This window comes from Xyrauchen texanus, chromosome 35 (genome assembly GCF_025860055.1).
Source record: "Xyrauchen texanus isolate HMW12.3.18 chromosome 35, RBS_HiC_50CHRs, whole genome shotgun sequence".
Classification (NCBI taxonomy): domain Eukaryota; kingdom Metazoa; phylum Chordata; class Actinopteri; order Cypriniformes; family Catostomidae; genus Xyrauchen; species Xyrauchen texanus.
The window spans coordinates 23,904,932-23,926,464 of record NC_068310.1 but is presented as its reverse complement, the minus strand read 5'-3'; the positions used below and the strand labels follow the sequence as shown (position 1 = coordinate 23,926,464).

Genomic DNA, 21,533 nt, shown 5'->3' with positions numbered 1-21,533 from the left:
CAAGACCTAGAGAAACTTGTGCATGCTTTCATCACCAGCAGGTTGGATTATTGTAATGGACTCCTCACTGGCCTTCCCAAAAAGACCATAAGACAGTTGCAGCTCATAAGAACGCTGCTGCCAGGATTCTGAGCAGAACCAGAAAATATGAACATCACACCAGTCCTCAGGTCTTTACACTGGCTCCCAGTTACATTTAGGATTGATTTTAAAGTATTATTACTGGTATATAAATCACTGAATGGGCTAGGACCTCAATATATTGCAGATATGCTCACTGAATATAAACCCAACAGATCACTCAGATCATTAGGATCACATCAGCTAGAAATACCAAGGGTTCACTCTATGCAAGGAGAGTCTGCTTTTAGCTATTATGCCAGCCGCAGCTGGAACCAGCTTCCAGAAGAGATCAGATGTGCTCCTACATTAGTCACATTCAAATCCAGACTCAAAACACATCTGTTTAGCTGTGCATTTACTGAATGAGCACTGTGCCACTGTGTGTCCGACTGTTTGTACTGTATTTTATTTTATTCTAAACTGTTTCAATTATTCTTATTTTTGTATTCTTATTTTAATCTCTTCTATGTAAAGCACTTTGAATTACCATTGTGTATGAAATGTGCTATATAAATAAACTTGCCTTGCCTTCTACTACAAGAATGTAATGCATTTTAATTATCTGAATATTTTTTATATATATACATTTTTGAATATTTAAAGATAACTATGTATTATAATATATGAATATGTATAATCTTTATATATTGAATTATTGTTATATGAGGGGCTTTCAAATATTACCAAATAAAAAAAGCAAATATTTGTATATGTGATTAAATGTGATAATCGCGATTAATTAATCGGGACACCATGTAATTAATTTTGAATAAAAATGTTAATAGATTGACAGCCCTAATAAAAAATAAAATATATATATATATATATTACCGACGCACTGTGGACAAACAGGATGCTAAGGTCCGTTCTCCAGCTAAGGCCGTGAGATGTTGCTGGAGCACTGCAGGGGAGCGGAGAGTCCACTCGTTGCCGTGAAGATTCCGTCCGCTGGCTCATGTGTGTCGACGGCGAAGGTAGAGGGCTTTGAGATGAGATGTTCACTGTCTTGAAGTAAGAATTTCTGAGGAAATGGTGTCTGTGCACCTGTTTTTATAGCGGTCAGTTTCGTGCCAAAACAGGCGTGGCTCAAACACCATAGCCAATATTAGAATATTGCCGTTATTATAGAGAGGTTTCAAATAGGTTGTGTATAAAGGCACTCCCCATATGCGTTACTATGCAAGGTCAAGTGGACGGAGTCGTAAGGGAGCCTGGAAATATAAGGCAACTATCAGTGATTTGCAGGCCTAGAAAAGTCATAATTTATAAAATCTTAAAATGTCATATATTAATATACATTTTTGTAGTTAGGCCCAACTCTAAAATGTTTCTTTGACTTGAAATTGCTAATTGTGAGTGAAATCTCTGTTAGTGCAAGTTTTATTCATAGCTGGCAATCATAAACAATTAATTGTTCACTGTAAGAAGTATTCAGTAGTCTGTACAGCATAACATAAGATAAATAAAATAAAAGGCAGAGTAAAATAAGATAAAAATAGCCTAGTCAGGGTCACAGCATGTCGCCACTTTACGCATAATTAACCTAATTCTTGACAGGGTAAACATGCCCATAATCACACCTGACTCCCAGTCAGGCTTCTTCTGTTCTTGAAATAGATGCATGCATAACCCAAAACGTTTATTGCCATTTGAAATGGCCTGCAAAATGTCATCATGGTAATAGACCCAATGACATTGACAGGTCAGACATACAGGCCATTAGAATTCTATATGCCAGCTTATCGTTTGTGCACTTATAAGTTCCAGAGTAGCTTAACCAGCAGGTGTGTTCTTGTCACCTATCCACTAATGCTTATCTATTCATACTGTAAAGCTTACCATGATAATTGTATGATAATTTTATGAAACCATCTTGGCTAATCTGCGTAGAATTAGACAAGATATTTCCTGTTTTGAGTTTCGGTGGAAAATGTATGGGTCTCATTTTGTTTCTGCATGTTTATACAAAACAGTTGCGTTTGTTTCAGTATTGAGAAAGGCAGTGTACAAGATTTATAAGAAACATCCCTTTCTTGTTCTGAGAAACGTATATGAAAGAAATTCTATAAGTTTCTGAAGTAATTGCGAGGGGTTACAAAATGGATGTTTACTTTTCTAGTGACCTACTGCACATTTTTCTTGAGAAAATAAAAATGCACACTTAAACATTCTTACTGTAACTAACAGGTAGACTTTATTTTTCTTTAAAGCAGTTTGTAGAGATAGTCTTGAATTTTTGTTCTAGCTGATTATCACATCTCCGTTATTTGTTACCAAAAAAAAAAAAAAATATATATATATATAAATATATTAGTTTGTTTTTATTTATGCAGCACAATGTACACGGCCTCATTTTGGAGAGAATGTCGTCTTATCAGATGGAAACAGCTTGACTGGTTTCCCCAATGGATCCACCGTAACATTTGTGTGCGTACCAGGATATAAGCCAATTAACTCAAAAGCATCAAGATCAGTTACCTGCTCTGGAAACCAGTGGACAGATCTGGCCCTCGAATGCACAAGTAACTACTGTCATTACATATTTGAAATGTTATTTTACATTGCAGCACCCTACATGCGTAAATTCCATTATGATACCTTAAAATTATTTTAGATAGTTTGAGGACATGCAGCGTAGGTAAACAAGCCTAAAATTGCTGAATATCACAGCAGTTTTATCAATGAACACTGGAAACATGATAGATTATTTCCTCAATGTCTTGATGTGCCCTAAATTAAGCAAATTTAGTATTGAAAAGACTTCCCATTATTTCCTTCAGTTTGTTCACCAATGTAATCCACCCACTTCTAAACTATTCAATTACTAATTTAAAACATTTCAGGAAGGTCCTGTGGAAGCCTTCCAGATTTCTCTCATGGGAGATATGAAATACCTAATGGTATTTTATTTGGCGAAACGATTACAGCAGTTTGTAACAAAGGGTAAGTGAATTGATTAAAGTCCTTTGTGCTGTTTTAAGTGTCTTTTGAACCGTATGGAATTTAAATTATGCACTGTCTACGTTGAGCATTTGGTAATAAGATAATCATTGATTTCAGATATATGTTAAGTGTCCGTAGAAGTCAAAGAGTGTGTCGAGCTGAGGGAGTCTGGGATGGCAGAGATCCTGTCTGTGAAGGTTTGTCTTACCTTGTGTTGGAATAAATAAAATAACACAGAGGAGTACAAATGCATTCATAGCCATTCCTGATTAGTATTAGAAACATGGATGTTACTTTCATGTGCTCTGCACAGTAGGTTGCACCTGGCAACAAATGCTGGAAACATCTAAATATATGTTTTTTTTTTCTCTTTAGTGGTAAAATGTCCACCACCTCCAAAAGTAGAAAATGGGCAACTTGATGATGTGCCTTTGGAAAGTTATGAATATTTACATTCTGTCTCTTACAAATGTAACAGTGGGTTTTCTATCATTGGAAATTCAGCACTTCATTGTGATGAAAATGGAACTTTTCAACCAGAACCACCAAAATGTTTTGGTAAGTTGGTCGACATACTAGTAGAGAGAGAAACGTGTATGGTCGTGTTTGAGTCCACATTGAAAATCAGGGATTCAAAATCCAATTGAAACTTTCCACAGAAAGTTAAGGTTTTGAAAAATATAAAACAAAGGAAGTTATTAATAAAAAATGGACAAGAATTATTTATGATTCTTCACTATGTTCAGGTAACTAATCAAATAATTTAATTTGTTGATATTGACTATTGTACAAAAGGTCAGACTTCCTTCACAAAATGCTCCTTGTAACATTTTCAAATCATGCTGGGATAAGATGGATCATCAGGTTTCGCAACTGGTGAACTTTTTGAACTTCGTGGTATAGATGAGGGTAAAAAATGTACAGGGGCTCGGGGCAAAAATACCCATAATTTATTCCTCTATTTAGGCCTAATAATACGCATTACTGTAGAAAGGAGTTGATGTTGATTGAATTTTATTGCTAAGATTGAATAAATTCTCAATCTAGTTATTCACATTGAGAATGCATAACCAATTGAATAAATGTAAGTGTTTGACATAAAGGTACAACATCACACCTTATTACACCTTAAATGTTTTATTTGGTTAGAAAAAGATGCCCTATAAAGGTATAACATGCCCCTGAAAATCTAACCAAGGGGGCAAATATTGCCCCTTAATAAACCTTGGTATCGATAAATAATTGTATTCCCTCCAGGTAGTTTTTTTCCCTTTATTATTAAATAAAAAATATTCATAAACAAAATTCATTAACAGAACATATACATTTTCTTAAATGTGTAATGTATACAACATATTTGAGAATGAGAGCATGTAAATCTGAGAGATTATATTTTATCCCTATACTGCTTGATTGTTATTTTTTCTAGGTGGGTGTATAAAGAACACAATTCCACATTCAGTTCGAATAGCTGGAGGATTGCCCCCCTACCATTTAAAAAAATTTTTACAGTATAAATGCGAAGATGGCTATAAAATGGAAGGAGACAGTTATATTGTGTGTACAGAAAATGGATGGGACCCTGAACCACCAAAGTGCATTGGTAAGACACAAATACTGATTTATAATGGTATTTTAATGATATTAAAGCATGACTGCACACCCTCTCATCTCCTATTAAAGTCAGTCTATTAAAGAGTTGTGTGAGAGTTGAAAAGTAATTCAAAAAGTCAAACGTATTTTTTATTTTCAAAATGTTAAGCGCTTTGCTAAACACAGTGAGTTGGTAAAAAATGCTGTAAACATCTAGATATCCACCACAACATGGTTCTGTTTCTTCTCTTTCTCTTTAGCGGTGAAATGTCCACCACCTCCAATAGTAGAAAATGGGCAGCTTAATGCTGTGCCTTTGGAAAGTTATGAATATTTACAAAATGTCTCCTACAAATGTAACAGTGGGTTTCTTCTCATTGGAAAATCAACCCTTCGATGTTCTAAAGATGAAAATTTTCAACCAGAGCCACCAAAATGTGTTTGTAAGTTACAGTTGAGATGCCAGTGGAGTGTTAAGTGTCTGAATGTAGTGCTGGTTGAAGTATAAGTCCACAGTAAATATGGGATTCAAAATCTGCTTCTAATCTGGAGTTAAAAGTTTTAGCATTAAAAAAAAATACAAAATGAAATTTCATGAATAAAATATGAAATATTTGCGATTCTGCACATTGACCATTTTAACCTTTTGTATGAAAGTTAATTTGTCCTTGCTTCAATTAAATATGCTCGTTGGAACATTCTTAAAGCATGCTTGATAATATGGATCATCAGGTTTTGCACAAACTTGTGGAGTCCATGCCATCTCAAGTGCATGCTGTCATTTAAATAACCAGAAAGTCCTAAAATAATTTTTAGGATAATACAATTTTCACACAAAATGTTGTGAAAATAAAAACTATATTAAAGTAGAAACATTATAAATTGAAGCATTCATAACTGGACTAAGACTTTTGAACAGCAATGTATATATAATTGTTGTTGTTTTTTCTTGATTTATTAAATATTGTATTCATAAATATAACAAATTTACTTATTTTCTTAAATTTGTACTGTATATATTACATTTGAGAAAGCATTTGAATCCGAGAGATTATATGTTTCCCATATAATTGTTTCCCTTTTTTTCTATCTAGATGTGTGTCCAAAGCCTGAAATTCCAAATGCAATTGAAATCGGTAAACAATTGCCCCCCTACCAGCTAGATACCTTATTACAATTTAAATGCGAAGATGGCTATAGAATGGAAGGAACAGATAATATTAAGTGTAAAGAAAATGGATGGGACCCTGAACCACCAAAGTGCATTGGTAAGACAGAAATACTGATTTATAATGGTATTTTAATGATATGAAAGCATGACTGCACACCCTCTCATCTCCTATTAAAGTCAGTTTATTAAAGAGTTGTGTGAGAGTTGAAAAGTAATTCAAAAAGTCAAACGTATTTTTTATTTTCAAAATGTTAAGCGCTTTGCTAAACACAGTGAGTTGGTAAAAAATGCTGTAAACATCTAGATATCCACCACAACATGGTTCTGTTTCTTCTCTTTCTCTTTAGCGGTGAAATGTCCACCACCTCCAATAGTAGAAAATGGGCAGCTTAATGCTGTGCCTTTGGAAAGTTATGAATATTTACAAAATGTCTCCTACAAATGTAACAGTGGGTTTCTTCTCATTGGAAAATCAACCCTTCGATGTTCTAAAGATGAAACTTTTCAACCAGAGCCACCAAAATGTGTTTGTAAGTTACAGTTGAGATGCCAGTGGAGTGTTAAGTGTCTGAATATAGTGCTGGTTGAAGTATAAGTCCACAGTAAATATGGGATTCAAAATCTGCTTCTAATCTGGAGCTAAAAAGTTTTAGCATTAAAAAAAAATACAAAATGAAATTTCATGAATAAAATATGAAATATTTGCAATTCTGCACATTGACCATGTTAACCTTTTTGTATGAAAGTTAATTTGTCCTTGCTTCAATTAAATATGCTCGTTGGAACATTCTTAAAGCATGCTTGATAATATGGATCATCAGGTTTTGCACAAACTTGTGGAGTCCATGCCATCTCAAGTGCATGCTGTCATTTAAATAACCAGAAAGTCCTAAAATAATTTTTAGGATAATACAATTTTCACACAAAATGTTGCGAAAATAAAAACTATATTAAAGTAGAAAAATTATAAATTGAAGCATTCATAACTGGACTCAGACTTTTGAACAGCAATGTGTGTATATATATATAATTGTTGTTAGGTTGTTTTTTCTTGATTTATTAAATATTTTATTCATAAATATAACAAATTTACTTATTTTCTTTAATTTGTACTGTATGTATTACATTTGAGAAAGCATTTGAATCCGAGAGATTATATGTTTCCCATATAATTGTTTCCCTTTTTTTCTATCTAGATGTGTGTTCAAAGCCTGAAATTCCACATGCAATTGAAATCAGTAAACAATTGCCCCCCTACCAGCTAGATACCTTATTACAATTTAAATGCGAAGATGGCTATAAAATGGAAGGAACAGATAATATTAAGTGTAAAGAAAATGGATGGACTCCTGAACCTCCAAATTGCATTGGTAAGATTTGAATGTTGTTTAAATGATTGTACAGCATGGCTTCTTACCCTTTATCTGCTATTAATGTCAGTCTATGAAAATGAAAGTACACCCAAAAATAATATTTTCACATACTTGCCCTCATTTCGTTTGTAGAGAAATTCGTAATAACTGAGCATTTGTGGGGGCCTGGAGTCGTGTGTGCTGAGTGACTCCAGCCAGGTCTCCTAAGCGAACAAATTGGCCCAGTTGCTAGGGAGGGTAGAGTCACATAACCTCCTCGTGGTTGCTATAATGTGGTTCTCACTCTCGGTTGGGCACGTGGTGAGTTGTGCATGGATGCTACGGAGAATAGTGTGAAGCCTCCACACGCGCTGTGTCTCCACGGTAACGTGCTCATCAAGCCACACGGATTGATGGTTTCAGACGCGGAGGCAACTGAGATTCGTCCTCCGCTACCCGGATTGAGGCGAGTCACTATGCCACCATGAGGACTTGGAGCTCATTGAGCATTCCAAATTGGGGAGAAAAAATTATAATAGAGCATTACGATCCCTTGTCTAGGGGATGAGGGAGTAATAAAGTAGAAGAGGTTTCAGTCAACTGCCAGACCAAAAACATGGGACAATGAAAAGTAGACGCTGTTGTTTATTTATTAACAAAAACAATGATTTAAAGTTAAAGCAGCAATAGTTCTCTTTTGACTTCAGGGTAACCAAAGTTCCAAAACGACAAACAAAACCCACTTAAAAAGAAAGACAGATAAATTACCTAACAAATTAGAAGAAAAATACCAGATCATACCAGTTAACCTGACTACACTGACAGTAAACAAAGTCAAAAGAAAACCCCTACAGGTTGCTGCATTAAACTAATAGCATAAACAAGTTAACGTAAGAACCATATCGCTGTGGCTTTCGTTGATCTGCCAGTTGGTCTGGGAGCGTGGAGATATGTGACCTGCCCAAAGTCACACAAAACCCCTCTTCCAGAGAGCAGCTCTCCCGATTATAAGCGAACCGTGTCAATTAGTCAGCCAAACATAATCACTGAGGGGTGGAGCTATCCAATCCTTCAATCATGAGCCAATCAGTGATTCGGTCCTAAGAAGTCTCACACACACGGGGAAAAAGAGAAACACAGTAGAAAGATAAACAAAACGCAACACTGGATCGTAACAAAATGATAAGAGAATATAAATTTTTGGGTGAACTATCCTTTTAAAATGAGCCAAAATACATAATTTTGTTATTGGCTGTAACTAACTGTCTGTGTCATTGCTAATTACACATACGTTTTATTCTACTAACTCTGAAATATGATTATATAACATAATATATTATTTTTAATAGCAGGATTATAGAATGTTTTGGCCAGTAAAATCTCTATCACACCAGATCTTGATATTGTTAACATTAATTTTCTTAATATGTAAGAGAGTGATTATTCCTCTTATGTTGGATAGACTGTTTAAACTCACATTGATGGCGCTGTCTTAATGTAGTCATTAATGAACTGGTGAATTTTACCTTTCCTATCTACACCTTGAAGTTGTCCTACACCTAAATCTCCGAATTGAATGAAGTGTTAAGGCAATTTAGTGGCAATTTCTAAAGTGAAATTTGTCTCTTTTTTTTCTAACTTTACCCTTTGTACCCCACACAAGCTCTTCCAACCCCCACACCAACTTTACCTCCTCCAAATCATGTATTCGGTGAGTTTCCTTGTTCTAGTCATACTTTCATCTATAGACCTAGTTCATGCTCAATTGATGTCAGCATTTTTTTCTTATAAATTTTTTTAAATGTATTATTTATTTACAATTGAATGAAGAGCTGATTCCTAATGATTAAACGTAGCTTCTTGTTCTGCTTAAAACTGGCTTCTCACAATTATAATAAAAATCCGGCCAGGTAATGTTTTTTGAAAAACCTTGTCCACTAATCACAAACAACTGGAAAATCTTATTGGTCAAAAGGTGTGGGAGCCCTGTTAAAATGTGAATGAAACTGGTTGTATGAGATAATTCTAGTATTCCCACAAATATATGGGATGGCCATGTGTCCATCAGTGGGTGTTTTATTTAATGATTAGTCAACTATATTTGGTCTTAAGGAACCCTGTATAATCTGGCCAACATTTAAAAAACAACGTGCACTGAATCATGGAGCGCTCAGCCTTCAATAGGGTATTTCATGGATAACAGATTTTCAACAAATAGGCTTAATAACAAGTTTATCTATATCCACAAAGCTTTCTTAGTACACCCCAAAAAATGGAGACCTGCGGATTATGCATTTGAATTCAACAGTAATAGTCTTGAAATACAACCCCAATACTGGAAAAAGAATTTGGACAGTATAGGAAAAAAAACAAAAAGGAGTATACATTTTATTCACACTGCACTATATTTAAAGCACTACAACAACACATTATTGATGTTTTACCTTTTAACTTAATTTGTTTTTTAATATTATTATACATTTTTATTTTAAATATCCACTTCAAATCAGGTGAAGTGAAGTGGTTTGGCTTTGTCCTGCCGGAAAGCCACTTCTGAATATGCATGATCTCCGATCCCTTGGATGTCGCTGTCATAAACTGTCATTCGTCTGTAATGGATATCATGACATGGGCTCAGGAATACTTAGCAAAACCTTTGTCAGTCAACACCTTTCGCCACTGCATCCACAGATGCAAGTTAACACCACAAGTATGCTTGTGATTTTACACCATTTGTGGACTTCTGCTTGTCCACTCGCTTTTTGAGGATTGACCACGTGTTCTCTGTGGGATTATGATCCGGGGAGTTGCCTGGCCATGGATCCAAAATTTAAATGTAATAATCACCGAGCCACTTCATTATCACTCTTGACTTGTGACATGGTGCTCCATCATGCTGGAAAATGAACGATCATCACCAAATTGCTCCTGGATCGTTGGGAGAAGTTGCTCTTGCAGGACGTTTTGATACCATTCTTTATTCATGGCAGTGTTTTTGGGCAGAATTGTGAGAGAGCCCACTCCCTTGGATGAAAAGCAACCCCACACATGGATGGTCTAAGGATGCTTCACTGTTGGCTCGACTGCATGGTAGCGTTCACCTTTTCTTCTCCAGACTATCGATTTTCCAGATGTCCCAAACAGTCGGAAGGGGGCTTCATCAGAGAAAATATCTTTGCACCAGTCTTCTGCTGTCCAATCCTTATACTACTTGCAGAATTTCAGCCTATCCTTGATGTTTTTCTTGGAGAGAAGTGGCTTCTTTGCTGCCATTCTTGACACCAGGCCATTGTCCAAAAGTCTTTGCCGCACTGTGCGTGCAGATGCACTCACACCAACCTGCTGCCAATATTGAGCAAGCTCTGCACTGGTGGTCACATGATTCCGTAGCTGACTTCTCATGAGGAGACAGTCCTAGCACTTGCTGGACAATCTGGGACGTCCTGAAGCCTTCTTCACTGCAGTTGAACATCTCTCCTTGAAGTTCTTGATGATCCAGTAAATGGTTCTTTCAGGTGCAATATTCTTTGCAGCAATTTCCTTGCATGTGAGACCATTTTGATGCAAAGCGATGATGGCTGCACGTCTTTCTTTAGAGGTAACCATTGCGAACAAGAACACAATGATTGGAAGCATTTCTTACCTTCTTTTATAGCAAACAGTCTGCTCTTATCATTCTGATTGGATTATAGAGTGATTTCACCTGACTAGTACACGTTCACACTTTCCCAGGTGCTGCTGATATGATTAGTGAAATTATGTTAGCTGGTAATTTTGTGCCAGGGCCAAACAAATTTGAGTTTTTGTGATAAAGTAAATTTTTTTGGCTAATGAAGCTTTTTGCAATTATTTCAAATGCATCTGATCACTCTGCACAATAATCTAGAAACAGTGTGTATCAACACCACAACAACTGATGCAGAAAACATTGCGAAACACAAAATGTATGTCACTGACAATACTTTTGGCCATGGTTGTATTTTGATTGGCGTGAAATCATGTTTAAATAATGCTAGTGTAATCGAAAGTAGTCTTGTAGAATTATTTCATATAGTGACAGCAAATACAATAAGCTCTGCTCATTTCTAACATCATATTTTGTGAGTGGAAAGGACGATGAGCCTTTGAATATCCTTGTGTTGAGTAATTTCCTCACAAAAAGGATGCACTTGTTTGCGAACTCAGCTGAGGTAGCTTCCCACACTTTTTCCTTTAATTAATCTAAACAAAAAAAAAAATAATTAATGAATTTTTGTTTGAGCACAATGGAAGGGAAAACAAATATGGGTGAGATGAACTGAAGCACATCAAAGAAAGAATGCAACCTGCCCCTCTTCTGCGGGAGGAAGGCGGTTTATGTAGACTGCACGCAGGTGTTCCCAATTACTCATTCGGCCAGCAGTCACCTGTAAACACAATTACATCACAAACACACAGATGGGGAAAAAAAGACAAAGCAAACCGTGGACTAGGGACGTTGAGAATGTGTTGCAGATTATAAAGTGCAAAAAGACCTGATTTTAAGCACTGCTTTGATGGCTGTTGCAACAATGCTTTAAAAAAATTTATTTTGAGGGGAAATTTGCAAAATTTGAAATTACAAACTGATTTGTGATCTGTAATGGTATACAAGCACATACTGCATGCATGTAAACGTACAAAGACATATTATGTAATGTTAATTTTGTTTTTCTCTTTTTATTAGCTATTGTGGCATCAGTGCTGGTAGGGATTGGTAAGTCTCACAATATATAAAGTTTTTCTGTGGGTCCTTAAAATGTCTTCAAGGGATAGTTCACCCAAAAATGAAAAATCATCTCAACATTTACTCACCCTCATGCTATCCCAGGTGTGTATGACTTTTTCTTCTGCTGATCTCAAAGATTATTAGAAGAATATCTCAGCTCTGTAGGTCCATACAATGCAAGTGAAACATTGCAAAAATGGCATAAAGGCAGCATAAATGTAATTTATGTCTTCAGAAGCGATATGATAGGTGTTTGTGACAGATCAATATTCAAGTCCTTTTTCACTATAATGCTCCACCTTTAATCATTCCCAACCAGTAGGTGGCTGAATATGAAAGTGTACATTTACAGTAGAAAAGGACTTAAATATTAATCTGGTTCTCACCGACATCTATCATATTGCTTTTGAAGACATGGTTTTAACCATTAGAGTCACATGGGATACTATTATGCTGCCTTTATGTGCTTTTTTACCTTCAAAGTTCTGGCCACCATTCATTTGCATTGCAAGAACCTAAAGAGCTGAAATATTCTTCTAAAAATCTACATTTGTGTTCTGCAGAAGAAATAAAGTCATAAACATCTGAAATGGCATGAGGGTGAGTAAATGATCTGAGAATTTGTATTTATGGGTGAAATATCCCTTTAAATTTGGAGCCTATACAGCTCTTAAATGTTATCAGAAGAGTCTTAATTGTCATTTGAAGAGGTTTTTAATTTGGGGAAAGAAAGACCATAATGTGACCTTGTGTGGTTGTTACACTGCTGAAAGCTGTGATTAAATTAAACACATTTATCGTCTGCGTGGCATACTTCAAAATGAAGATGTGGCACAACCTTGCTCCTAATAGTGTTTTCAGCTGTCTCAAGAGCTGTTCACAAGTGTTTACATGCACAGAATTACACTTAACTTTTGAAGCTCATCTCATTCTAAAAACCGCTGTCACTGTGTGACTCTCTGTTGGAAATTAATTACTTCCGGTCTATTCTATGTCATTGGCAGTTAAAACATTTTGGCCAAAATGAGTTAGGTTTTCCTTCCACATTAATGACAAGGGTTTAACTGGAACAATGCTTTATGAAGATAAAGAAATTGCAACATAAAAATGACTTATTGAATGTCAAAAAATGTTTTATTGTATTGTATACTATTATAAAAAATTATAATATTTTGAAATAGCCTATTAATAATAACAATAAGTCTGTATTATATTGCAATAATACAATAATTTAGTATTATATTATATTACAATGATATAACATTAGAGTTTGTTTGTCATCAGTTAAGTGTGTCTTTGTGGTATTTTACATAAATTTAAATTATTTAAAGTAAAATGTGGGTTGATGTTATTTAATCCTATGTATTGATATATTGGTACATAAACCAGTTTAAAAAAACATATTTGGAAACATGTTTTGAGTATTTTAAACGTGCAGATACCCTGTTTTGCTGAGGAGCATTGTTAAGACGAATGAGTGCTTCAGCCTGTTTAAGATCAAATCTGGTCCTTGATTTATTTTGAGATTGTGTGGATTTGCCTCTCTATTTGTTTAGGATGTTTCTTTGCTGGAGCAGTTTGTTACTACAAAAAGAGAAAGTAAGTTTAATACACTGTATTGTATCTGTTTCGTTGTGCATGTGCTTGTTAGATATCGTAGGCTGTTTTTATTTTATAATGAATTTTGACACTGAGACTTTAAACCTATTAAGAGGCTAAAAAGGCTAAATAAATGAATAAAATGCTTTACATTCAGGGTTGCAAAAGAGGTGGGAGGTTTGGATAACATTTTCAGAGGGTTTTCATGGAAATATAGATTCCTTTTTATCCACTGCTTGAATTTTGCCAATGGAAACTTAATTTCATATAAAAAAAAAAAAGTATGTCCATAAACATGATATTAAGTTCCCATGAAAATGTTTTGAAGTGGTGGATTGAATTTTGCTACCCTCTATGTTAACAGCCTGTATTGGAAGCTGTGTGCTGCTTTGTTTTTGTGGAAGGCTTGTCCTTGTGTTGTTATGGGGTGAGGGTTTGTAAGTGGATGGTGGGCTGAAGTTTAACATACCCAGCTGTCCGGTCAAGCACATATTGACATCAACGGATTTTTGGGTTGCAGCTCAAAACATTATTCTGAAACGTTGCCAACTGGAGATGAAGAGGAAGAATTATAACACCCTCACATGGTAAGAAACTGGGCAACTTTCTCTTTAATGTGTTCAATCAAGAGGTTCAGTGGGAATGTATGTGTTTGTGGTAAGACTGCCCTTATTTTTTGCATATAGGCTGACATTTTTATCATTGTTACAGAGCAGCAATGAGCAAAATATTTCTAGCCTTGAGATACACGGGAAATCATTTTAGTAGGGTGTAAATACACTTTTGCATACCTGTGTAATGAGTTGCCATTTTAGATTCGCCACAGGTGGCAGTTGTAAAACTTTGAAGATTTTATGTATTTACTTGCTTGCCTGTCAGGTCCAATATATTTTGCACTGCCCTTTACTTTAATAACAGCTTCTTTGAGATTTCTGCATTACATTGTGTCAGGATCTCATAACAACCAGCACTGAAATGTCCCCTGATAAGCTGTTAAAGTCTGACTGAAATTATTTAACTTCTGCCGCATGTTTGTAATTTTTTGAACGTATAGACAGACTTTCCCACTTCTACTTTTAATATAATTTTTTTCTAGTGTGTAGAAATAATAGTAGGCTATCCATTGCCAAGTTTCTGAACACTGAATAGTCTTTTGGACTGGGAGGTAGTTATAAGTTCTGAAAAAGTGATTTCTCACATCTATGACACCTTTTTTCATAATGTATGTATGTTTATCTACTGGATATTTAACCGATTTCCTTTTACTATTAGTACATATCGAATGCAGAATTCTGAGAGGTTTTTTTAACTACTCTCTTTATCATATTCTTTACAGATCTAATAACAAGCCTTAGTTCTCATGAAGAACATTTTAGATGCAAAATTAATCTTCCTCAAAATGTATTCTGCAAGATTCAAGCACGTCCCAGAATCTGTAGAAGCATACAGGTTCCTCCCAGCAAATTCCATACCAGAAAAATCAAACACCCACATTTGTGTAGAGAAGCTTCATTTCACTTCACTCACTAACAGCATTTGACAGCTTTGTATCATTCTATGTTCTCTGTTTGAAAAGGATGTCACTACACAAATGAAGTTGAATTCACTTTCATAAAGTATTTTTTTTTAATTACAACACTGTATTAATACGGTGATCCCTCTGCACTTAAGAATGATTTTGCAATTACCCTTTGTCCTAAGTGGATAGCCAAGTGTATAGGCTATCACTTTAAGAAATGTGCTTTCTCTGTGCAGTCAGCCACATTTAGCACAATATTACATAATATTCTTGACCATTTCAGTATTTTTATTCTGCATTGTATAAACAAAGCATGAGGCTCTGTTGTAGTTTTCCATTGTTTTCAGATTTAATTGGGCTAAAACAAAACATTTTTTAAAGGATGTGATTTGCAGGGCAGATTTTAAAGTAGTAATCCTGCTGATGTACTAAAAGTGCCTTTAAGTAGAACAGAGCATACTGTTTTTATTCCTATAGGGTTTTTGCAGTGTTATCAAGCTTTATGCAATGTACAAATGTTGCAGAAATACCATTTATGCTGTTAGCCTTGATTAAAGCTTTCGGTCTGATGATGAAGAAGAGAATGGAGAAAGCATGTTCTTTTTAAGTGTTAAGTCATGATTTATTTTGTCTGTCTCTTTTTTTTTATTTATAATTGTAGAGTTGTCCATCAAACTCAAGCCCAAAATATCTTCAGTTCTTTGAGATGCCTATTTAATTCACATTTTTAGTTTTCATAAAATGCATATTATGAAAGGAGCTGAAGTCATCATTAACAAAATAATTTTAAAATTGTGTCAGTTAGGCTATGTCATCATTTTGCAATGCTAAAGAATCACTGTGTTGCTTTTTCTACATTGTTAAATTAAGGCTGTTTAACCACTCTAATTTAATTTATTTATTATAATATAAAAATCTTGTATATTACATCTAGGTACATATAATACATACAGTGGGTATGGAAAGTATTCAGACCCCTTAAATTTTTCACTCTTTGTTATATTGCAGCCATTTGCTAAAATCATTTAAGTTCATTTTTTTTCCTCATTATTGTACACACAGCACCCCATATTGACAGAAAAACACAGAATTGTTGACATTTTTGCACATTTATTAAAAAAGAAAAACTGAAATATCACATGGTCCTAAGTATTCAGACCCTTTGTTCAGTATTTAGTAGAAGCACCCTTTTGATCTAATACAGCCATGAGTCTTTTTGGGAAAGATGCAACAAGTTTTTCACATCTGGATTTGGGTATCCTCTGCCATACCTCCTTGCAGATCCTCTCCATTTCTGTCAGGTTGGATGGTAAACGTTGGTGGACAGCCATTTTCAGGTCTCTCCAGAGATGCTCAATTGGGTTTAAGTCAGGGCTCTGGCTGGGCCATTCAAGAACAGTCACGGAGTTGTTGTGAAGCCACTCCTTCGTTATTTTAGCGGTGTGCTTAGGGTCATTGTCTTGTTGGAAGGTGAACCTTCGGCCCAGTCTGAGGTCCAGAGCACTCTGGAGAAGTTTTTCGTCCAGGATATCCCTGTACTTGGCCGCATTCATCTTTCCCTCGATTGCAACCAGTCGTCCTGTCCCTGCAGCTGAAAAACACCCCCACAGCATGATGCTGCCACCACCATGCTTCACTGTTGAGACTGTATTGGACAGGTGATGAGCAGTGCCTGGTTTTCTCCACACATACCGCTTAGAATTAAGGCCAAAAAGTTCTATCTTGGTCTCACCAGACCAGAGAATCTTATTTATCACCATCTTGGAGTCCTTCAGGTGTTTTTTAGCAAACTCCATGCGGGCTTTCATGTGTCTTGTACTGAGGAGAGGCTTCCGTCGGGCCACTCTGCCATAAAGTCCCGACTGGTGGATGGCTGCAGTGATGGTTGACTTACTACAACTTTCTCCCATCTCCCGACTGCATCTCTGGAGCTCAGCCACAGTGATCTTTGGGTCCTTCTTTACCTCTCTCACCAATGCTCTTCTCCCCCGATAGCTCAGTTTGGCCGGACGGCCAGCTCTAGGAAGGGTTCTGGTCATCCCAAACGTCTTCCATTTAAGGATTATGGAGGCCACTGTGCTCTTATGAACCTTAAGGGCAGCAGAAATTTTTTTGTAACCTTGGCCAGATCTGTGCCTTGCCACAGTTCTGTCTCTGAGCTCTTCAGGCAGTTCCTTTGACCTCATGATTCTCATTTGCTCTGACATGCACTGTGAGCTGTAAGGTATTATATAGACAGGTGTGTGGCTTTCCTAATCAAGTCCAATCAGTATAATCAAACACAGCTGGACTCAATTGAAGGTGTAGAACCATCTCAAGGATGATCAGAAGAAATGGACAGCACCTGAGTTAAATATATGAGTGTCACAGCAAAGGGTCTGAATACTTAGGACCATGTGATATTTCAGTTTTTCTTTTTTAATAAATGTGCAAAAATGTCAACAATTCTGTGTTTTTCTGTCAATATGGGGTGCTGTGTGTACAATAATGAGGAAAAAAAATGAACTTAAATGATTTTAGCAAATGGCTAAAATATAACAAAGAGTGAAAAATTTAAGGGGGTCTGAATACTTTCCGTACCCACTGTATATGAAATCCACTGCCATTGTGGTAATATACAAACTAAAATACAACAGCATTGCTCCAATCTTCCACTTCAGCATCTTGTAATGCTGTTGCTCACTCTGCTCTGTGTAACACTGGATGGCCTGAAAATAAAAGCTCCACCATAAGAACGGAACTCTGGGTTCGAGTCTCACTTGGGGAGCAGCTTAACACTGTGTTGTGGCCTTGAACTGGGCATATAACTGCCTCTTCCCTGCAAATGTGTCTGATAAGAATCAGTAGATATGCCAAGAAAGAATTTCTGGATGACTTCTAAGCAAGATATGTACTGCACTGAAATTGATTGCAATAAAGACATTATAAAAATTGCTAGTACATTTCCTATTGCATTTTAATAGATAGAATTTTTTTATTTTTATTGATGTCAGTATATTTAGTAGGAGTTTTAGTCAACCTAGGCTACAACTTCTCTAAAAAAAAAAAAAAAAGGTCAATTCAGATTTTACATTGCTTTCTTGCTTCACATGTAGATTATTTTAAAAAAAAAATCTTTCCTTGTGGTGAGTAAATGATGAGAGAATTACATTTTTGGGTGAATTATTCGTTTAATAATAATTAGCATTTTTGTTATAAATTGTAACATATTTAGAGTTTAGCATATACAGGATGATGATGCACCATACAATATATTAACATGGAAAATAAATAAAAACAAATTGATTATTTTGAGCCCTATTTCATAAAGGTTTCATTTGGTGCTATATTGTCATAACTGGGGTAAGACTTTGTTTAAGAGTTGGGGGGGGACAGACAAATGGAAACAAATCAGAAACCGTGCAAATGCTGCTCATAAAAGCCAAGAAGGATTATTACGAGAAATAACGCAGGCTCTCAAGGGACTCAATCCCAAAGAGTGGTGGGATTAGCCTATATCAACAAACAACTGGGTCATAAAAAAAAAAATTTAAAACAGGAGGAAAAATTTGAATCGATGAACACAAAGTGGCTGACACATTGAATTAGTTTTTTTACTGACTTATGGACTGCTCCATCAATTTCCTTCATTCCTAACACAACTGTGTCCATGTGTGAGACTGTTTTGTGTAGTATTGGGCAGGTTGAGAAGGCTCTGTGCAATCTCAATCCACAAAAGTCCTGTGGCCCTGATGGAATCCTATGGGCTGAAATATGTGCCACCAGAAACTGAATTTGAACCATTTATATTTGAATTTGAATGGCTAAACTTGAATAATTGCATTTGAAACTGAATTTATTCGTTTGGAACTGAAGTCCAATAAAATTTGATCCTCACTGAAAATTAAACTCTCTATATATCTTCACATTCACTTCTCACAATTCAGATTCAGTTCTCAAATTCAATTTCAAGTTACTGAGACAGACATCCGGGTAGTTGGAGGATGAAGGAAGAGCAATCGAGTGCAGATCGATAGATAGCGTTCATTGGCGCACAGGACTCCTCTTGGGCCAATCAGCACCAATGTTTTGGAGCACAGTACGTTACCCGCCATGAAACAAAGAAGTAGTGCTTGCCTGACTTGCGTGACCACCACCACCATGGATTCGGCTGGGACAAATACGTTAATGAATTTTTTTTTTTACGATCTAACGATCTTTTGTTTAACTGTTGTTAATGTTATAGCTATTTTGTAGAAACGGGAAATTAAATCTTTCTCCCGACGTTGCAAACACAGTAGCTATAATCCCACGTTTTTATCCTACTAGCTCTTGTAACAACATTTTTGCCTGGTGTTTATTATTTCTAAGCGTTTGCCTCTTCCTCCGGTGAAAATGTTGTTGCAAACGTAGCTAGTGTTAGCCGCCGCCAAGTAGACTGGTCATGTCTTCAGTGTGATTTTTTTCCCGATAACTTCTCCTCGTGGTTGTCATTGTCAGAGTAACGTTACTGCTTACTGAGAGGGAGGGAGGGAGAGAGAGAGAGAGAGAGAGAGTAGTAAGCGTGTAAGTTATGTGTCGCTGTGTTTGGCAGGTGCTAGCATAATGTAAGGCCATAAACTTCAGGGCAATTACACCATAGCACTAGCCCTATTCATTTGAATTGAATGCATAAGTTAGTTAATTCCGTTTGACTAGAACACAAAAATAGCACATTTACACTTCGAAAGAAAGCGATACAGCTTCCTGCACAACAGAGCAGTGCAAGTGGCTGATGCCATCACATGTAAAAAGGTAAGGTGACACTGTATTTTTTGGACACTGTAACTGTAGGCTAAATTATGATGTTAAATTAATGTTTATATTGTGCCCCTTTGGTTACTTAATCAGGCAGATTGCTTGTCTTCATCTAGCCTACATTTCATCTTCTTTTAGGGGATTTTCATTATATTCCATCATACCTAATGTTGGGGATTATTAAACTATTTCTATTCTATATTCTGCCTTAACATGTGTAGCTTGTGACAATGTGGTCAGTCACAATTTCCCTGTTGGACAAAGAGAAGCTAAGACAGCAAAGACCCACATAAACACAGTTTGGCATCTCAATTCTGTGATGATAGCCTTACCTGTTTTGCTCACAGCCATAGGATAAACGCCAGATTTATACTGCATATAGATATGTTATGGTTATGGACCACAGAAATGTGGACTTAATGATCTTCTTTGTGTTAACTTATTTTCAGATTCCTGCTGCTCCAGTAGCTCTGATCGACTTCTCCTCTGCTAAAGCCAAAAAAAAAAGCTTGACCGTTCTATTGATGGCAGGACAACTGAAAACCAGGTTGGGAAATCACTTTCATGCCCAAGAGTGAAGAGAGGGTCAGAAACATATGCTAGTTTTTTGAGACTTTAAGCAAAAACTGTCCAAGGAGTGCAGCACTGATGGCTAGGAGCCTTACTACAAAGAATTCATCCCCAAATCTAGTATGCTTCCTAAAACTGTTCTTGAATACAGAACACCAGAGACTCTGCAGCTACCCCCAAAGAGCTTGGAGAGCTATGCCAGGTATTCCAGCTAGAAGAGCTCATCATGTCCCAGGTCCAGGCTGTAGAGAGGGCAACTTCGAAGTCAGAGTGCAAGCAGGATTTGGTTTAGGCAAAGAGCTGGACGCATAACTGCTTCCAAGCTGAAACAAGCTATTAAGACCAACCCACAGCAACCATCCAAGAGCTTGATCAAGGCCATATGCTACCCAGAAGCATATAGGTTCACCACAGCCGCTACAAGGTATTTAGGGTTTGAATTAGGGTAAGGCAGAGGTAAGGCCTCGTGTAAACAGTGTTTATGTCCAGAAAAAGAAACTGACAACAGAGGGTATAATTTGGATAAAAAGAAGCTTGTCTATTAAGTAAATGTATCTTACTGGTGGAATATTAAATGAAATGTATAGTAACACATTGCTTTGGTGCACGTTAGTTATTAGTTATAGGGTTATAAGACTATGGTTATGCAGGAGTAGAACTAAGTATAGGGGTTAGGAAATGGCATTTAAATCACTGAACTGGCTCTACACATCCAATACTAAGTAATCATTTCCTTTTCATGTTTTGCATGTGTACTGTGTACAGTTATGGATGCAAACATGAAGCACAAGCCAGAGGAGTCTATGAGAAGCTGATGGGTCGGGAGCATGCAGGCTTCTCCTGTATGGACAGTGGTCTCTGGCTGAACCCCAAGTGGCCATACATGGGGTCCTCCCCTGATGGGATTGTTGCTTGTGACTGTCACGGAACTGGCATCTCGCGAGATTAAGGTAATATTACAGTCTCTGTTGTAGTAAAGTCCATAAATCTCGAGACTGAGTCGTGTCTCAAGTCCTAAACTGAGCAAAAGGCAGAAAATATATTTGTTAATCTATTGTTCACGTGTCCTTCTCTCTGTGATTTTAGTGTCCACACTCTCACCAAGATGAAGCCAATCTGCGCTTGTGTGCTGGGGAAAAG

General features: G+C 36.4%; 1 protein-coding gene across 4 annotated transcripts in view; it reads left to right on the top strand.

Annotated features, from left to right (window-relative positions):
- The window catches only part of LOC127628895 (complement receptor type 1-like), a 29,811-nt gene extending 8,495 nt beyond the window's left edge, over positions 1-21,316 (top strand). The window contains exons 3-17 of one of the 4 annotated variants that reach the window (XR_007968707.1): positions 2,457-2,645; positions 2,967-3,066; positions 3,184-3,263; positions 3,442-3,624; positions 4,496-4,669; positions 4,920-5,102; positions 5,754-5,927; positions 6,178-6,360; positions 7,027-7,200; positions 8,846-8,893; positions 11,888-11,917; positions 13,486-13,528; positions 14,049-14,115; positions 20,273-20,370; positions 21,159-21,316. Coding sequence is in view for 3 of the 4 variants with exons in the window: in XM_052105850.1 (XP_051961810.1) it covers positions 2,457-2,645; positions 2,967-3,066; positions 3,184-3,263; positions 3,442-3,624; positions 4,496-4,669; positions 4,920-5,102; positions 5,754-5,927; positions 6,178-6,360; positions 7,027-7,200; positions 8,846-8,893; positions 11,888-11,917; positions 13,486-13,528; positions 14,049-14,103 (1,616 nt within the window). In the remaining variant the exon portion in view is untranslated. Of the gene's footprint in view, positions 1-2,456; positions 2,646-2,966; positions 3,067-3,183; positions 3,264-3,441; positions 3,625-4,495; positions 4,670-4,919; positions 5,103-5,753; positions 5,928-6,177; positions 6,361-7,026; positions 7,201-8,845; positions 8,894-11,887; positions 11,918-13,485; positions 13,529-14,048; positions 14,116-14,864; positions 16,035-20,272; positions 20,371-21,158 lie in introns of those variants that run through there. The other 3 variants (XM_052105850.1, XM_052105851.1, XM_052105852.1) reach the window with 3 other exon arrangements.
- The last annotated feature ends 217 nt before the right edge of the window (positions 21,317-21,533 follow it).